General features: G+C 36.2%; 1 protein-coding gene across 4 annotated transcripts in view; it reads right to left on the reverse strand.

Annotated features, from left to right (window-relative positions):
- The window catches only part of DGKB (diacylglycerol kinase beta), an 809,350-nt gene that overhangs the window by 582,954 nt on the left and 207,190 nt on the right, over positions 1 to 19,206 (reverse strand). For all 4 annotated transcript variants that reach the window (XM_043872850.1, XM_043872849.1, XM_043872848.1 and 1 more), the window contains 2 exons: positions 8,385 to 8,434; positions 4,162 to 4,236 (listed from right to left, as the gene is read on the reverse strand). In XM_043872850.1, the coding sequence (XP_043728785.1) occupies positions 4,162 to 4,236; positions 8,385 to 8,434 (125 nt within the window). The remainder of the gene's footprint in view (positions 1 to 4,161; positions 4,237 to 8,384; positions 8,435 to 19,206) is intronic.

Below are 19,206 nucleotides of genomic sequence, written 5' to 3' on the forward strand. Positions count from 1 at the left end.
TGCCAGTGCAGGAGACACGGGTTCAATCCTGGGTGGGGAAGATCCCCTGGAGAAGGAAATGGCAACCCATTCCAGTATTCTTGCCTGGAACATTCCATGGACAGAGAAGCCTGGCAGGTTAAAAGTCCAGAGGGTCGCAAAGAGTTGGACATGATTCAGTATGCACACCCACATATGCACGGGCTCACACTTTACACACAAAACAGCAGTTAATTGGAAAGTTGGAATAACTATCTAGATAACTTGGTACAATGTCAGTCCTGTCATTGAGAATAATAGTAGTTTTGCTATGATTGCTAGAACATGACTACTTACACTGATCAACTTTAGACATAATTGCTTAACTTTTTAATATTTTGTCACATGAATGGCAGCACTCAAACAAAAAGGTATCTTTAATTTATGGATGAAAGTGATCTTTAATTGCTGTCTCTAGATTATTTTTTTTAATTCAAATATATGCCAGATAATGACTGAACAAATTAACTTCATGGCAAAGAGCTGAAATAATTCTTTGCTAAGTGGTATGGGGCAGGGGAATTAAGTCGCTTCTAATTGCCTATCAGAACTTAATAGAGCCAAGAAGTTAAACAATCAGACCATTTGGATTAGATTTCTTTTCTAAAGATGACTTGCATACAGTATCCCTTTCTCCACAGTATGTGTAATACATTTACCTCTTGGCTGCATAGTTCTAATATGTGTTGTTAACTCCAAGGGTTGGTATGAGAGTTAGATGTGCTAATACAGTATAAGTATCTTTGAAGAGTCTCTAGCACACATAGTAAGTTTAATATAGGTGTTGTTAGTGTTATATTGCATGTTCAGTGGGTCAGTCATGTCTGACCTTGTGGCCCCCATGGACTGTTGCCCACCAGGCTCTTCTGCCCATGGGATTCTCCAGGTAAGAATACTAGAGCAGGTTGCCCTGTTTTTCTCCAGGGAATCTTCCCGACCCAGGGATCAAATCTGCATCTCTTGTGTCTCCTGCATTGGCAGGCAGGTTCTTTACCCTCGTGCCGCCTGGGAAGCCCCATGTTACATTAGCAGAAATTATATTTGAGTCCCAAACATATTACCCTCGGCTGCTGGAAAGGCGTGGTACCTCCTATCTAATAGCACCAAAGAGGAAAGTGTGGAAGAATCCAGTGAATAAAGTACCTCACCACCTCTATCTAACATGGAAGTTTTAATCCATTCAAAAAATAAATAAATAAACAAAACACAGAGCACATTAGAAGAAAAATTTGAAAAGGTGCAATAAATGGACTACTTGATATGTTTGTTGATAGCAGGATCATTTGCCTCAACATCGTTGAACTTGGTTGATTGGTGTTTTTCCTCAAGAACTATTTTAAAATCAGATTATTTTCCTCCATATAAACAAACGCATCTACAGGTATTGGAAACAGTCTTGTTGGGGAAAAATGAGGCTGTAATAGTTTCATTACTCTCAAAATGAAGGACAAGGGAATTCACTTAAAATTGGGCATAAGGATTAAAAGGCCCTCTTGAAGGCACTCTCATGAACTAAAAGAAATGAACAAATAGGAAGAGAACTAAAACACAGAGCATTTGTTTCAGAGAACTGATCCATTCATTTTGTATTTAGTAAATCTAATGGGAGAGCCTGGGTTAGTTTTTAAGAACTCTGTTCAAGGACATCTCATCTCCCTGCTAACTGCCATCAACATCAAATGTATCCTTCTCATTATTTATCATGCCAACTTAAGAGTCAAACAATGTGTATAAAAGTACACACACGCTTGAAATGGGGAGAGCTGCTGAATCGTCAGGCAGAATGAGGCAGTTACTATGACAGCAACTACAGACACAGGCAAGGCTTTTATCTTGACACTCTATACTGCCCACAGAAAGGACAGACTTATCAGTATATGCCACAAATGACTGATACTGCTATTTAGCTTATTAATCGCATTTTCCAGTATGTATTTGTTCTAATTAGACCACCCAGCCACCACTATCCCTTCCACAGAGCATCCAGATTCCCATTTTCTCAAACCCCACCACCACCGAATACTTTTGTTGTGATGTAGTGGTGCTTCCGTCTGCTTTGAAAGCTGACTAAAAAAAGGTTCTCTTCCCTTTATTACTCCAGTGAGCACAAGAAGCTTCATTAATAGATAAACTATATTCACAGGTATTAAGTATGATGGAGAAAGCTGTTTTACATAAACACAACCAACAAAGGCAGCAGAACTTACAAGAAATCCTTTGATTTCAGTGAAAACTGTATCACAGTGAATCAAGAGATATTCTTCAAATTAAATACATGCTACCATCTACTTTATTATTTCATATGCAAACTGAAATTTTGTTAATGATATCTGCCACTCATTATGTGTATAGCATATGTATTTCCACATTCAAAAAGGAGAAAAAAAAAAGGAAAAAGAAAAACCAGCTGAGTTAAAACTTGGAAAATCCTAATCCCAGTAAGAATGGTGCTGGCCCCGTACACAACATTGCACTGATTTGGTTGTACTTTAAGTGCATTAGTTTGCAATGCAAAGAAAATGTGATTTGAGCTCTCCTATCACATTATCATGCCATTACCATGGTGCTGACTGCATAAATGGGAATTTATGTGGTTAAATGGGCTCTTTGAATTCATATAAAATGTAAACCATTTAAATTAAATTGATTTGTATTTACTTAATTAATGTACAATTTGCTAAATTGAGTTGGTTTCAAAGAGAAACTAAAATCAATAACATTCATTAACTCTCCCCCAAATATTACCTGTGACCAAAGTAAAAATTTCAAACCACATATGTTTTAATACACATTTGAATAATATTGGTAACTTGGATATAAATCTCTGGAAAACAAGAGGTTTTTATGCTCTTATAGGCACTGTTCGATACTGTTTCTTTAAACAATTTGATTAATGTTTCCTAGCTTGATCTTTAACTAGCTAGAGAGTTTGGGGCAAGTCACTAACATTTTGGGGTCTCCCTGCAATCCTGAGCATGTAACTGGAGGAAACTACGATTCAGAAAGATACATACACCCCAATATTTATTGTAGCACTTTTTACAACAGCCAAGACATGGAAGCAGCCTAAATGTCCACTGATGGAAAAGTGGATAAATAAGACCTGTTACATATACACAATGGATTATTACTCAGCAATAAAAAATAATGAAATAACGCCATTTGCAGCAACAAGGATGGACCTAAATTTTACCATGTAAAGCAAGGCAAGCCAGACAAAGACAAATACCATATGATGCCACTTATATGTGGAATCTAAAATACAATGCAAATGAACTTACCAGTGAAACAGAAACAGACTCACAGCCATAGAGAACAGACTTGTGGTTGCCAAGAAGGAGGTGGATAGGAAGGATGGATGGGGAGCTTGGGGTTACCAAATGCAAACTGTTATATATAGGATGGATAAACTGCAAGGTCTTACTGCATAGCACAGGGAACTATACTCAATCCTGTGATAAACCATAATGGAAAGAATATGGAAAAGAATATATATATATATATATATATATATATATATATATAAACTGAATCATTTTACCATACAGTAGAAAATAACACAACATTGTAAATCAACTATACCTCAATAAAATAAATTTAAAAAAAAAAAAAAAAACCTTTGGGGGTCTCAATTTCCTCATGTGTAAAATGAGTAAAATAGTAGTATCTACCTCTTGGGGTTGTGAGCCTTAAACAACACAGATGGAAAGATAACAGTGTACTGTGCACAGACAACCATCATCTTCATAATCACCTTCATCCTCTTTCAGATTGACTACTCCAGCTATTTCCATATAAGGAAAAACATGGAGATCATAAAATACGCATCTATTTTGACTTTTTTATGGCATGGTATGACCTTGGTAGTGTCATTGACAGCTTGTTTACTTACATTTATTTAAGACCATCATTTGAATTAATTTCCATGAGAAAGAAAAGCAAGATATTACTGCTAAGAACTTCAGAAAACCACAAACATTATTTTATACGCAGAATCCACTTTGACTACTGAGTATAAATAGTAACTTAAGACTAATGCAAAGATAAAATCAAATGCCAGTTACATACTAGGATGGCAAAAAAGATGAAAGAGGCAAGTGCCTTCTAGAAAGTAGCCAAGAGTTAAATCATCCCTATACCTACTGGATTCAGTTCAGTGACATCCCATTCGAGGTACTCGGCCACGTGCATCATCTGACTGATGATATTTTCTAGTTCCTGGAGGAGGGGAGGGGAGGGAGAGAGAGAGAATGAATAGGCCTTAGTAAGTTCTACAACTTTGACTTAGAGGAATTGATTTGTTCAACATGTAGCTCAAACACTAAAAGAGTGCAATGATTACTTTTATATAAAAACTAAACATATGCATGCATGCTCAGTCATGTCCAACTCTTTGAGACTCCACGAACTACTGTCCTCCAGGCTCCTCTGTCCACAGGATTTCCCAGGCAAGAATACTAGAGTGGGCTGCCATTTCCTCCTCGAGTGTATCTTCCCAACCCAGGAATCTAACCAGCATTTCCTGTGTCTCCTGCATTGGCAGCAGGATTCTTCACCATTGTGTCAATTGTGAAGTCAACTATACTAAATATCTGCTTTTTCTGAACTTTGTCTAGAAAGCTTCACCAGGAGAGGGCACAACTATACAAAGAAAGATTTCCTTCTAGCAGAAGATTTTTAGGAAAAGTTTTGTTTGGAAAGCAGTATCTGATGAAAGTAGGAGCACACATAATTTCACAAGCGGTCACTTTTTAAAATTTATTTATCCTTTAACTGAAGGTTAATTGCTTTACAGAATTTTGTTGTTTTCTGTAAAACTTTGATAAGAATCAGTCACAGGTACACCCATGTTCCCCCCGTTCCAAACCTCCCTCCAAGTATCCTTACTCCACGGCTTGAGAACAGGTGTGGAAGGGTGGGGGGAAGTGTTTGAGGGTAACTCTGAGGTTTATTTTTATTCTGATATAATGAGAATGTACATTGACTATTTTAGCCATTTATTGGTATAATTTGCTCTGCTAGCGGTGTGTTCTGGTCAAGGTTTGGAGGTGAAGGCATGTAGAATTTATTTTATGAATAGACAGAATTTTAGTTTGAATTTTCACATTCTTCTGCTCAATGTCAGCTTTGTGAAGAACTGCTGGTTAATATAGATGCCTTGGCTAAATAACTTAAAAAATATTTTCATACCAATTTATTTAATGTTTTAATTCTTCTGTATCTTTAGAACAGACTAAATGTACTTTGTGAATGTCAAAAATTTTAATAGTCAGTAAATGATATAATTAGAAGTAGTGTTTTATAGTATGATAATTTAAAGTATAAGAAGTATAAAAGAAGAAAGCTTGAAAGCATATTAATAAAATATATCCTACTCAAATCTCTAATCTAATATAGATGGTTAATATAAAATGAAGAAGTAAATATGATTAAAGAGGTTCTCTTGATACAAGAATTTGTGGATCCCTCTGAGAAACTGAAAAATATAACTCTAATCAGAAAAGTATTATTTTTATAACATAGGTTGTCTCAGAAACAATGCAAATACAAATGTGTTTATTTATTACAGATAAGAAAAAATTGTAAACACATCTGGCCAGGATCAAGGGTAGTATCAGGACTTCACTGTAGCTCAGAGGGTAAAGAATCTGCTTGCAACACAGGAGACCCGGGTTCAGTCCCTGGGTTTGGAAGATCCCCTGGAGAAGGGAATGGCAACCCACTCCAGTATTCTAGCCTGGAGAATCCCATGGACAGAGGACCTGGCAGGCTACAGTGGGTTGGGTGGCAAAGAGTTGGACACGACTGAGCAATTAACACTACTACTTTGGAATTAGAGGCAAGAATTTGTGTGTGTGTATGTGTAACTAATCTTCCAGGTGCTTTATCTTTGTGTACATACACCTTCCTACTTCTGCCAATCCCCTCACTGGGCTTTCCTGGTGGCTCAGTGGTAAAGAATCCGCCTGCCAATGAAAGAGATGCAGGAGACAGGTTCCATCCCTGGGTTGGGAAGATCCCCTGGAGAAGGGAATGGCAACCCACTCCAGTATTCTTGCCTGGGAAATCCCATGCTCAGAGGAGCCTGGTGGGCTACACTCCTTGAGGTTGCAAAAGAAGTGGACATGATTTAGTGACTAAACAACAATGATTTGGGACCACTGAAGTCTCTGCATATGTTTTGAGAAATTGAAACTATTTGGGGTGCGCTATTGTATGGGCATGTGATATCAGATAAGTCATTTAACCTCTCAAAGATTCAGTTCCTTCAACAGTAAAAATGGATATGCTAATAGTACCTGTTCATAGAGTTGCTACAAAGATTAAATACATTGTATAAAATACATTGATCTTATCTGACACAAGTAATCAATAAACATTAACTAGTATTATTAGACACACTGGTCATTTCTCAAAGTATTAATTTTCTTCTGCTGTATCTCCAATATATGAACAGCTAAGCCTTTAAATTTCTAAGAAAATGACATTGGAATTGCAGTTCCAACCTGGTAGTGAAGGAAATCTCCTGGGGCAGAAAATTGTGTGGCCAAAAACCATAGAGCTTTATTTACAAAAATGACTGATTCAATCATAATCAAACATTTATCCTCAGCTTGTTGTATAATATTCAGAATATAATTATAAATATTGTTAGTAATCTACTAAATGTTAACCAAAAAATGGCCAGAGACCAAAAGAAGCATTTGACTGGATTTTCAAATCAGTTGCCAACCCATGGCTAAAAGTCTAGTAAAGACACATTCTTTAATTAAAAAGAAAATTATTTTAAAAAATTAATTTTTTAAAATAAAGTAATAGAACTATTAAAAAAATTAGAACAAATCTGATTTGAAAATAAATTTACATTAGTATAGTCGGAAGTGTTACAATAAGCATATTGACATATGCAGAGGAAATCTAAATGCCTAGCCATGAAATGACACCAGAAAATAAGCTAATGTATCATGCAGCTTAATATTCCTAACTGGAAAACTGAACAGTACTAGGCACTAAAGATAACAGCATTTGAAAAATTAGAAATACCCTAACATAAGAAATCCCACAATCACAGCATCAATTCAGATTGGTGGTCATTTTCTAAATGAGGAATTATATATTTTTATCTCTCTGTGGAGAAGCTAATGTACCATTATCCTACGCAGTGTTACATTAATGTGTGTCCAACAATTATTTGCTCTGCTTGCAAAATTCTGTTTGAGTTCTTCCTTTGGGAAGAACATCAGATGATGAGAAAAACTCGTTGTCAGAAGTGTTTATTTTAATCAGAATTCAGTATATCAAAACATTTGTTTTTATATGTACCTATGTACTTCAAAATTTCCATAATCTGACCCTCTTTTAGTAACATTCTTATATTTTCTTCATACAATAGGACAGATATAATATACAAAATGTTAGACAGAAAATACATCTGAAATACATATATACATCCATGTTAAACAGATGTATTTATAAGGCTCTGATTTGAGAACTAAGAAGCTAACTACTCCTCTGAAAGCTGTGAATGATACGCCTATATTATGAATAAAATAAACATCTATTTATTGCTTTCTGTGAGATTATATTTTCTTCTATTTCTTTTTATAACTAAAACTATAGATAGAGTGTAAGCTGGATTTAAAATTGGATAAGGTGTTTTTCAAAGGGAAGTTTACCAAAGCAGTTTTAAAGATAACTGCCTATTTTATCAACATATGTGACTAACAGTACTTTTAAAACGTGTGTGGGCGCTATGTGTGGTCATGTCTAACTCTTTGCAACCCCATGGACTGTAGCCTGCCAGGCTCCTATGTTCATGAGATTCTCCAGGCAAGAATACTGGAGTGGATTGTCATGCTTTCCTCAGGGGATCTTCCCAACCCAGGGATCAAACCTGTGTCTCCTTCATTGGCAGGCGGATTCATTACCGCTGCACCACCTGGGAAGCCTCTTTAAAAAGTGGGAAAATAATAAAATGACTGAACTGACTTTATAAGTCCTCTAAATTCTACCTGTATTCTTGATATTTTCCTAAGTGTCAACACTCATTGATATATATATAGATATATTTTTAGAGCATTGGCCTCATCTTTCTCTTATACTTTATTCAGACAGGGCTGGAGTCTTTTTTATCTTTCTTTATATAAAAAGTCACTTTTTTGTAGTAAACTTATTTAATAGAACAGCTATAATCCTAATAGTTTCCTCAGATCACTTGCTTTCAAAAAGTCAGATGATAAAAATGCTGCATGAGTGCATGGAAATTATATTGTGTCTTCTGTGGTAATAGATATAAATTTATTCATTGCATTTTTCAGAACAAACTACTCTGAAATTTTCACAGAAAATTTGAAGAAAAAAATTACCGAGCTGTCCAGGAAGCCATTTCCATCTGTGTCATAGAGGCGAAACATAACTAGAAATAAAAGAGGTGTTGAAAAAAAGATTAGAGGTGAATAAGATCAATGCTACTCTTGAAAATTTATTTTCTGTCAGAAATAAATACTACTAAATCCCTCCCCACCTTAAAGTAGTTGATTTATGGGATCATTTCGCAAGCTTTCAAGATGAATTAATCATTAATAAAAGTACTGGATATCAGATATAAGTTCTACTGATTTTTGTTATTCAGCTAGAAATCATGGTAAACTGCTATTGTTTGCTCAAATTTTCTTACAAGATCATTAAATGGAAATTCAAAAATACCAGAAGAGAAGGAGTTTAGACATTCAGAGTCTGGATATTAAAGAACAGTGTGGATAAGAAGAAATAACTGATCTACAGGTCTGGAGATCAATTATAATCTGAAAACTGCCATCCGCCATTATGTGAGCTTAGTCAAACACTGCTTTCTCACCTATAATATGAGAATCCTCATCGTGTCCTAAGACACATATTTGTTGTAAAAGTTAAGCAAGGTGACACACACAGACATACACAAAAGCTGTAGGTCATGACACACACAGAAGCCGTTGATCTGACTGATCATTAGACAGTATGTGAAAGGAAAAACTAGTGTAAAATAAGGGAACTTTCCTGACAGAAGATGCAGAAACAAAACTGCGTTATTGTCATGGGTATAATGATATATTTGTTTAAATCAAAGGTGTAGTTTCATGGGGTAACCAATGTTTGAACAAATCAAACATGAAAAAGATACTGTTGGCTCCACCACAGAGAGCTCAGGAAAGCAGGATGGCAGAGGTCCATGGCTGGCCTAAGGACCTCTTGAAGAGCTCACACACCACCAGAAGACTACAGAAAAGGCTGCAGGTGCTGGGCTGAGATAAAGAGAAGAATGCCACAGCTGTAAAAATAGAGGTGTGGAAATGAGGGCTTGTGTTGGGTTTGTATAATTTCCCAAAGAGTCTTGATGTCTGAGGCTTATAACATGAACTAAAGGCAATGACAACCAGGAGACATGGTTATGAGATGACTTTACTCTGTAACTCATTATTTTTCATGTTTAAAATAAGTATTATATTTCAAAAATTCTAAGATATTTATAAGATGCAAAACTAGCCTACTGTTCTTGTTCAGTTGTTACATCATGTCCAACTCTTTGTGACCCCAAGAACTGCAGGACTTCAGACTTCCCTGTCTGTCCTTCACTATCTGCTGGAGTTTACTCAAACTCATGCCCATTGAGTCAGTGATGAAAACTAGCCTGCATATCACTAAAAGGAAAAAAAAAAAATGCTACCAAACTAGCTATGATGACCTATTTATTATAAAATGGAAACAGACTTTAAAGATGTTGAAAAGTAAGGGGAAAATGTATAGCTATTAAATTAAAGGATACAATATTATGCTTGCTAAATGACATAAATATCTTGCAAACCATGATAATTGTTCTTATATACTAAATAAGAATAAAATTCAGGAAGAAAAAAAAACTTATCACAAAATAGATACCGTGCATTTCAAGATTTTCTAGTATACTACAAAGCTACAGTCATCAAGACAGCATGGTACGGCACAAAGACAGAAATATAGCTCAATGGAACAAAATAGAAAGCCCAGAGATAAATCCACGCACCTATGGACATCTTATCTTTGACAAAGGAGGCAAGAATATACAATGGAGAAAAGACAATCTCCTTAACAAGTGGTGCTGGGAAAACTGGTCAACCACTTGTAAAAGAATGAAACTAGAACACTTTCTAACACCACGCACAAAAGTAAACTCAAAATGGATTAAGATCTAAATGTAAGACCAGAAACTATAAAACTCCTAGAGGAAAACAAAGGCAAAACACTCTCCGACATAAATCACAGCAGGATCCTCTATGACCCACCTCCCAGAGTAACGGAAATAAAAGCAAATGAACAAATGTGACCTAATTAAACTTAAAAGCTTTTGCACAATGAAGGAAACTATAAGCAAGGTGAAAAGACAACCTTGAGAATGGGAGAAAATAAATAGCAAATGAAGCAACTGACAAAGAAGTAATCTCAAAAATGTACAAGAAACTCCTGCAGCTCAATTCCAGAAAAATAAGTGACCCAATCAAAAAATGGACCAAAGAACTAAATAGACATTTCTCCAAAGAAGACATACAGATGGCTAACACACACAAGAAAAGATGCTCAAAATCACTCATTATCAGAGAAATGCAAATCAAAACCACAATGAGGTACCATCTCACGCTGGTCAGAATAGCTGCTATCAAAAAGTCTACAAACAATAAATGCTGGAGAGAATGCGGAGAAAAAGGAACTCTCTTACACTGTTGGTGGGAATGCAAACTAGTACAGCCACTATGGAGAACAGTGTGGAGATTCCTTTAAAAATTGGAAATAGAACTGCCATATGACCCAGCAATCCCACTGCTGGACGTACACACCGAGGAAACCAGAATTGAAAGAGACACATGCACCCCAATGTTCGTCGCAGCACTGTTTATAACAGCCAGGACATGGAAGCAACCTAGATATCCATCAGCAGATGAATGGGTAAGAAAGCTGTGGTACATATACACAATGGAATATTACTCAACTATTAAAAAGAACACATATGAATCAGTTCTAATGAGTTGGATGAAACTGGAGCCTATTATACAGAGTGAAGTAAGTCAGAAAGAAAAACACCAATACAGTATATTAACACACATATATGGAATCTAGAAAGGGGGTAACGATGTCCCAAGGGACAGTTGTGACTCTGTTAATCCTTATTGGAATAAGGATTAAGCAAATGCCAAACAATTTCATACAGCTCAGCAAGGTGGAAAACCTATGCCTCCTGGCAAGTTTTCGTGGAAATATGAGCTCAAAGACACACACACAAGTGGTGTGAATGTGTGGGTATCTGTCATTCATTTTGGGCAGCATCTGAAATTTCTTCCTAGATTCTAAAATTCAGACTTTATTAAGCACCATAACAGATGAAAAGTCAGATACCTTTTCTTCAGTAGCCTGACTTGAAAATAGAGTTTGCACAAGGGGCAGCCTCTACCAATCAGAAGCACAAGCCTAGATCAATCAGATGGCAGTGACCCAAGAAAAAGGACCTTTACATAATCCATGGTGACGACAGGCAGCAGTAGTAATGGAAGAGAAGGGTGTCTGACAGCGTTAACACTGAAAGGTACTGTCTGTGCACAGAGCAGCGAGGGGCTGGCAAACATGTAAGAAAATAATTATTAAACCTATCTTTAATTACAAATGATGTGTTTGTATGTTTAGAAAATTCTATTCAATCATCAAAACGAATTGGAACTTATGTATAAAATACATATTTCATATATATAAGAACTTACATATGTATTAGAACTTACATAACAAATATGTAATATATATATATGAAAGTGTTAGTCACTCAGTCATGTCTGACTCTTTGCGAACCCATGGACTGTAGCCCACCAGGCTCCTCTGTCCATGGAATTCTCCAGGAAAGAATACTGGATTGGGTTGCCACTCCCTTCTCCAGAGGATCTTCCCAGGGATCTAACCTGGGTCTCCTGCTCTTACCACCTGAGCTACCAGGGAAGCCCATCATATATATATGTAGATATGTCTTACATTAAAACATATATATCATATTTATTATATATATATATTAGAACTTATATAACTATGTTAAGTAGTACATCTTATATAACATGTATTATGTTAGAAATTATAATGTATAAATACTGATATATATGTTTACATATAAATATATATATGTATACATATTCAGTGATGTGGTAAGATAAAAAGACAATTGCAGTTTTATTACTTGAAAAGAACAACTAGAAATTGAAACATAAAATATATCTTTTAAAATAATATCCAAAAACCTGAATACATAAGAAAAATTTATCAAGAGTTGGACAAGACCTTTGTGCAAAATGTATAAAACTTCACCAAGAAAAACTACATAAAACCTATATAAATGAAAAGATATATTATGCTAATGAATTGGAACATTTAATATCATTAAAATGTAAATCCTTCAGATTGTTCCATATAATGGAGACAGTCTCAGCAAAAATAACAGCAGCTTTGTTTTAAATAGTCACATGACTGATGACTCAGCAGGTAAGAATCTTCAGGCAATGCAGAAGACATAGGAGACTTGGGTTCAATCCCTGGGTCTGGAAGATCCCATCAAGGAGGAAAGGGTAATCCACTTCAGTATTCTTGCCTGGGAAAGCCCATGGACAGAGGAGCCTGGTGAGCTACAGCCCAAAGGGTTTCAAAGAGTTGGACAGGACTGAGCGACTAAGCACAATATATAAAAATTAAAAAAAGAAACTTGGAATATCCAAACAACTTTGAAAAAAAAACAACAAAACACAAATCTGAAGGATTTACATCACCTAACTTCAAGAGTTGGGAAAATCCAAGGAATTAGGACAGTGGCATACTGACTATGCAAATAAAACAACGGGAGCTATAGAGGACAGACAGAGATCCATACATGTATGGTCAATAAGGGCCAAAACAATTCAATGAGAAGTCTTTACAAAAAATGATGATGGAACAGATGGATGTTCATACTGAAAAAGTTACCATGACCCTTGCTTCACACCAAGTATGAACATTAGCTCGAACGGAATTACATTAAGGCAGAGCTTTAAAGTTTCTAGAAGAAAATATAGCACAACATCCTTATAACCTCAATGTAAGCCAATATGAACCATCAAATATTGTATTTTTTAGTAGGTAAATTAAAATTCATCAAAATTAGAACTTCTGTTCATCAAAAAAAAAAGACTATTAAGAAAATAAGTCAGCTGCAGATTTGAAAAAAATATTTTCAGAACACACACATATATATAGCAAAGGACTTGTTTCTAGATTCTGAACAGACCATATAGCTCAGTAATTAAAAACAATGCCTTTAAGTAAAAAGAGGGAAAAAAATCAAGCATAAGATTTCAAAAAAGGAAGATGTATGAGTAGTTGATCATAACAAAGTACTCAAAATTATCCATTATAAAGAAACTGGAAATTTAAACCACGCTTAGAAGCATAATATACTTGCTAGAAAGACTCCAGAATTCAAATTTTTTCCCCAAGATTTGTCTACCAAAGCTCATTACCTTTTCAGCCTCTCAGCCATCTAAGAAATTACAGTTTAAAAATAGTGGCAAAAACCTGGCTCCCCACTCCCACGAAATTGACCCACAAGTTGGACAACCTTGTCTTGATAAGTTTCCTAAAACTTACAATTTTTTTTTTTAATATAGAGTTTAAATGTTCTGGTTGTTTTGAGCAGGAAAGTTGATCTGAAAACACTTTGTTGCAGAAAAGCAGCCAATTCTGACTCCATGTTGGAACTATTTCTTTGACTTGCTTTTAGTTGTTTTTGTTGTTATTATCACAGAATGGCCTGCCTCAGAGAATCCTGCCCCTCCACCTGCCTGTTAAAGTGTCTTTGTTCAGAACTAGGTCCCCCTGGAATTGGCAGGAAGGAAGAAATTAACACATCCCCTGCCAGAGGCTTGCCATTCTAGAAGATGTTTGCAAGATTAATAGCCATTTTACTTTGCTTCCTCACCTTCCCTGACCCCACCATCTCTGATCTATAAAAGAACCTGGCATCCAGACCCTGATAAGACAGTTATTTTGAGGCAGTAGCCTGCCATCTTCTCAGTCACCTGGCTTTCCAAATAAAGTCATTTTCCTTGCCTCAACACCTCCTATCTCAGATCTACTGGCCTGTCATAGGCAAGCAGAGGAAGCTTGGACTCAGAAACAATGTTACTACTGAATGAAATAGAAGCCCTAGTATATTTTTAGCCTTGATTTCTAAACACTTTAACAGGAGTTAAGGGCTGTCTACAAATTCAAATTCATCAGGGAAGAAAGCTGGAGAACTTCAAGTTTCAGTTATTATAGCAATAAAAAAAAACATACATATATTGAGCACTAAGTATCCAATAGTCTAAATCTCATCAAGTATAAATCAAAGACAAAAATTTTCTTTGATCCTGGAGGAGAGAGAGGAATTCTAAAACTTCTTTTCAAAGGTAAGTCTACTTTCCTAATTCAAAATTGTAGTGGGGTTATGCAAAATATAAAATATTAAACATGTGTATTTATGTTATCTTTCTATTGCAAGTCCACTGGCAACAATTAGGGATGAAACAGGCATAAACCCCCAAGTACAAAGAAAACATGAGGGGAAATAAGAATCATAAAGTTTTAGAAGCTGGATAACACATAGTGATTGACTGAGAAACCTAAGAAATATAAACTTAAGCTGGCGGTGAAGAGGGGGCACAGATTCACACAGAAAGGGAAACTAATTCATATTTTTCATGAAGAGAAATTAGTCCTTTTAAATGTAACCCCTGACACCTTGGACCTGAGGGTATGCCAACCCCCCTAACTTATAGGATACTGGATCTCTGACCTTTACAACAGTCAAACCACAGGGGCTCTGAGCTCAGGGTATTCAGGTATTCTGACGGTAGGTGTCTCATACCAAACAGACTGTAATCCCATGAAGGTGTATACAGTGAACACTGAGAAAAGTTAATTTCCCCTTCCTCATCTCTCATGAGTCAGACTTAAACCTCACCCACCTACCCACAAGTACCAAGCAGCTGTTTCAGATCAAAGCAAAGTATTTTGGAAGAAACCAGGAAGCAGGAAAGGAGGAAGGGGGATCTTATAACTAAGAGGAAAGTTTCAAGCTATGAAATAATAATAAAGGTAAATAAGGACGGTGCTGAGAACAAAATGGATTCTCTGTGATGTGCAAATTATGCTAAAAAGAGTGAAAAAAAAAAAGTCATCATAGATGTAGAAGATGTGCTCAGTCATGTCTAACTCTTTGGGACCCGATGGACTGTAGATCGCCAGGCTCCTCTGTCCACGGGATTTCCCAGGTAAGAATATACAGTGGGCTGTTGTTTCCTCCTCCGGGGGATCTTTCCAACCCAGGGATCAAACCTCCATCTCTTGTGTCTCATCTCCTGCACTGGTAGGCTGACTCTTTACCACTATGCCACTTTGGAAGCCTGCAGCAGATGTCTCAGATGTCAAGTAAAAGACAAAAGAAAATAAGTTGAAAAGTTTAACAATATTATAATTCAAAGTTCTGTCTTGGAACTCTAACGTCTAAAAACAGTGATTTCAAAGACTGAGCAATTAAGATAAAGGGGAAGGTAACTAACAATGAAAAGATGAGGGAACAGATGAAGAGCACAAGTTTCTAAACCAGAATTTAGGGTGGAAGACTTGAAAATTAATTAGTTTTATAGGAATAGAAAAACTAATCAAAAAAGAAAATAAGGCAGTTGTTAACATCATGGAAGATAAAAATTATTTGGCTTGGTAAGCCTATAGAAACTTTCTGTTCTAAAATCATGCCTGAATAATATTGATAAAATTAATACCTATCCTCAAAGAGTATAATAAACCTATTTTTGTTAGAATTTAAAAATACATTAGTCTCCAAGGTCAAGTGAATTATTGAACTAATAGGTTTTATTTTTAAAGCCAATATATAAGGACATAGATTTTTAGGTGCAAAAATAATTTAAGCTCAATATTAAAATTATTCTGTCAACATGATAGCTTCCAAAGATGGGTACCTGTTACAAAATCACAACAATCACTCATTTAAACCACTTTTTTCTATTTTTATGCTCATGCAATTACACTTTATATAGAAACAATTATGTGCCCACACATGAATTTGGTTAAAAGATCAAAGGAAAGGCACATTATGTAATATGAGGATAATTCTTTCTATCTAGAATTAATTTGTTTTCCAAGAGATTTGCAGGTTTTTAATCTATCTTTGTGTTGAATATTTCTTTGTTTTTTGTATAATATGTTATTGATATGAAAATATTATTATGGAAATTGTTTTTAAAGATTACAGTAAATATTTTAAAAGACATTTAAGCCAGAATTTCTTTAACTCATAATTTTTTACTGTTTTATGTATTTCAAGACCTACTTAATAAACCATAGAGGCAGTGGCAAAAATAGTACTTAGAGTTTTGGCATTTAAGGTAATGGTGTTATACTTTTTCCTATTTTCTACAATAGAAACAATAATCTAAAAAAGGAAAGACAGCTTTGCAAAACAAAAAGAGCATCAAGTCAGAGGGGCTTCCTTGATAGCTCAGACAGTAAAAAAAAAAAAGAGATGCCTGCAATGCAGGACACTTGGGTTGGTCCTCTGGAGAAGGAAATGGCAACTCAATCCAGTATTCTTGATTGGGAAATCCCATGGACTGAGGAGCCAGGGGACTACTGTCCATGGGGTTTCAGAGTCGGACATGACTGAATGACTAACAGACACACAACAGGCCAGAAATCATGCATTTTAGTCACAGCCAGATAAACTCATGGTATAAGTAATAATCAAACTCTCTGGGCTTTAGATTTTTCATTGACAATACAGGAAGGTTAACTAGATAATGTCTAAGGTCTTTTCAATGTTAATTTTCAGTAGTTCAAAGATTGTCACTAGACATAGCAGTAACTTTAACATACAGGTAGTTCTCATTATCTGTATGGCAATTAACTATTTTCTGGATATTTTTGTACTGATTTCTTTTTCAGCAACTGTAAGCTAACTGAGAACTTATTCTAGCTAAGTCGTCAATAATTTGATAAACACTAACTCAAAAGTGAATCACAAATATTTTAAATAAAAAGTGTAAAATTAATATTATTTGATAACTTCAATCAGTTCAGTTTGGTCACACAGTCGAGTCAGACTCTGCAACCCCGTGGACTGCAGCACACCAGGCTTCCCTGTCCATCACCAACTCCGGGAGTTTGATCAAACTCATGTCCATTGAGTTGGTGATGCCATCCAACCATCTCATCGTCTGTCGTTCCCTTCTCCCCCACCTTCAGTCTTTCCCAGCATCAGGGTCTTTTCCAATGAGTCAGTTCTTTCTCAGGTGGCCAAAGTATGGGGGTTTCAACTTCAGCATCAGTCCTTCCAATGAATATTCAGGACTGATTTCCTTTAGGATGGAATGGTTTGATTTCCTTGCAGTCCACGGGACTCTCAAGAGTCTTCTCCAACAACCCAGTTCAAAAGCATCAGTTCTTCGGTGCTCAGCTTTCTTTATGGTCCAGCACTCATATCCATACCTGACTACTGGAAAAACCATACCTTTGACGAGATAGACTTTTGTTGGCAAAGCAATGTCTCTGCTTTTTAATATGCTGACTATGTTGGTCATAGCCTTTCTGAGATGGAGCAAGCGTCTTTTAACTTTATGGCTGCAATCACCATCTACAGTGATTTTGGAGCCCCCCAAAAATAGTGTCACTATTTCCATTGTTTCCCCATTAATTTGACATGAAGTGATGGGACCAGAAACCATGATCTTAGTTTTCTGAATGTTGAGCTTTAAACCAACTTTTTCACTCTCCTCTTTGACTTTCATCAAGAGGCTCTTCATTTCTTCGCTTCCTGCCATAAGGGTGGTGTCATCCACATATCTGAGGTTATTGATATTTCTCCAGGCAATCTTGATACCAGCTTGTGCTTCCTCAAGCCCAGGGTTTCTCATGATGTACTCTGCATATAAGTTAAATAAGGAGGGTGACAATATAGAGCCTTGATGCACTCCTTTCCCGATTTGGAACCAGTCTGTTGTTCCATGTCCTGTTCTAACTGTTGCTTCTTGACATGCATACAGATTTCTCAAGAGGCAGGTCAGGTGGTCTGATATTCCCATCTCTTCAAGAATTTTTCACAGCTTGTTGTGATCCACAAAGTCAAAGGCTTTGGAGTAGTCAGTAAATCAGAAGTAGATGTTTTTCTGGAACTCTCTTGCTTTTTCAGTGATCCAACAGATGTTGGCAATTTGATCTCTGGTTCCTCTGCCTTTTCTAAAACCAGCTTGAACATCTGGAATTTCATGGTTCATGTACTGTTGAAGCCTGGCTTGGAGAATTTTGATTATTACTTCATTAGCGTGTGAGATGAGTACAACTGTGCAGTAGTTTGAACATTCTTTGGCATTGCCTTTCTTTGGGATTGGAATGAAAACTGACCTTTTCCAGTCCTGTGGCCACTGCTGAGATTTCCAAATTTGCTGACATATTGAGTGCAGCACTTTCAAAGCATCATCTTTTAGGAATTGAAATAGCTCAACTGGAGTTCTATCACCCCCACTAGCTTTGTTCAAAGTGATGCTTCCTAAGGCCCACAAGACTTCTGACTCCAGGATGTCTGGCCCAAGGTGAGTGATCACACTATTGTGGTAATCTAGGTCATGAAGATCTTTTTTGTACAGTTCTGTATATTCTTGCCACCTCTTCTTAATATCTTTTGTCTCTGTTAGGTCCATACCATTTCTGTCCTTTATTGTGCCCATCTTTGCATGAAATGTTCCCTTGGTATCTCTTATTTTCTTGAAGAGATCTCTAGCCTTTCCCACTCTATCATTTTCCTCTATTTCTTTGCGCTGATCACTGAGGAAGGCTTTCTTATCTCTCCTTGCTATTCTTTGGAACTCTGCATTCAAATAGTATATCTTTCCTCTTCTCCTTTGACTTTAGATTCTCTTCCTTTCTCAACTATTTGTAAGGCCTCTTCAGACAACCATTTTGCCTTTTTGCATTTCTTTTTCTTGGGGATGGTCTTGATCACTGCCTCGTGTACAATGTCACAAACCTCCATCCATAGTTCTTCAGGCACTCTATCAGATTTAATGCCTTGAATCTATCTGTCACTTCCACTGTATAATTGTAAGGGATTTTATTTAGTCA

The sequence above is a fragment of the Cervus elaphus genome, chromosome 18 (assembly GCF_910594005.1).
Source record: "Cervus elaphus chromosome 18, mCerEla1.1, whole genome shotgun sequence".
NCBI lineage: Eukaryota > Metazoa > Chordata > Mammalia > Artiodactyla > Cervidae > Cervus > Cervus elaphus.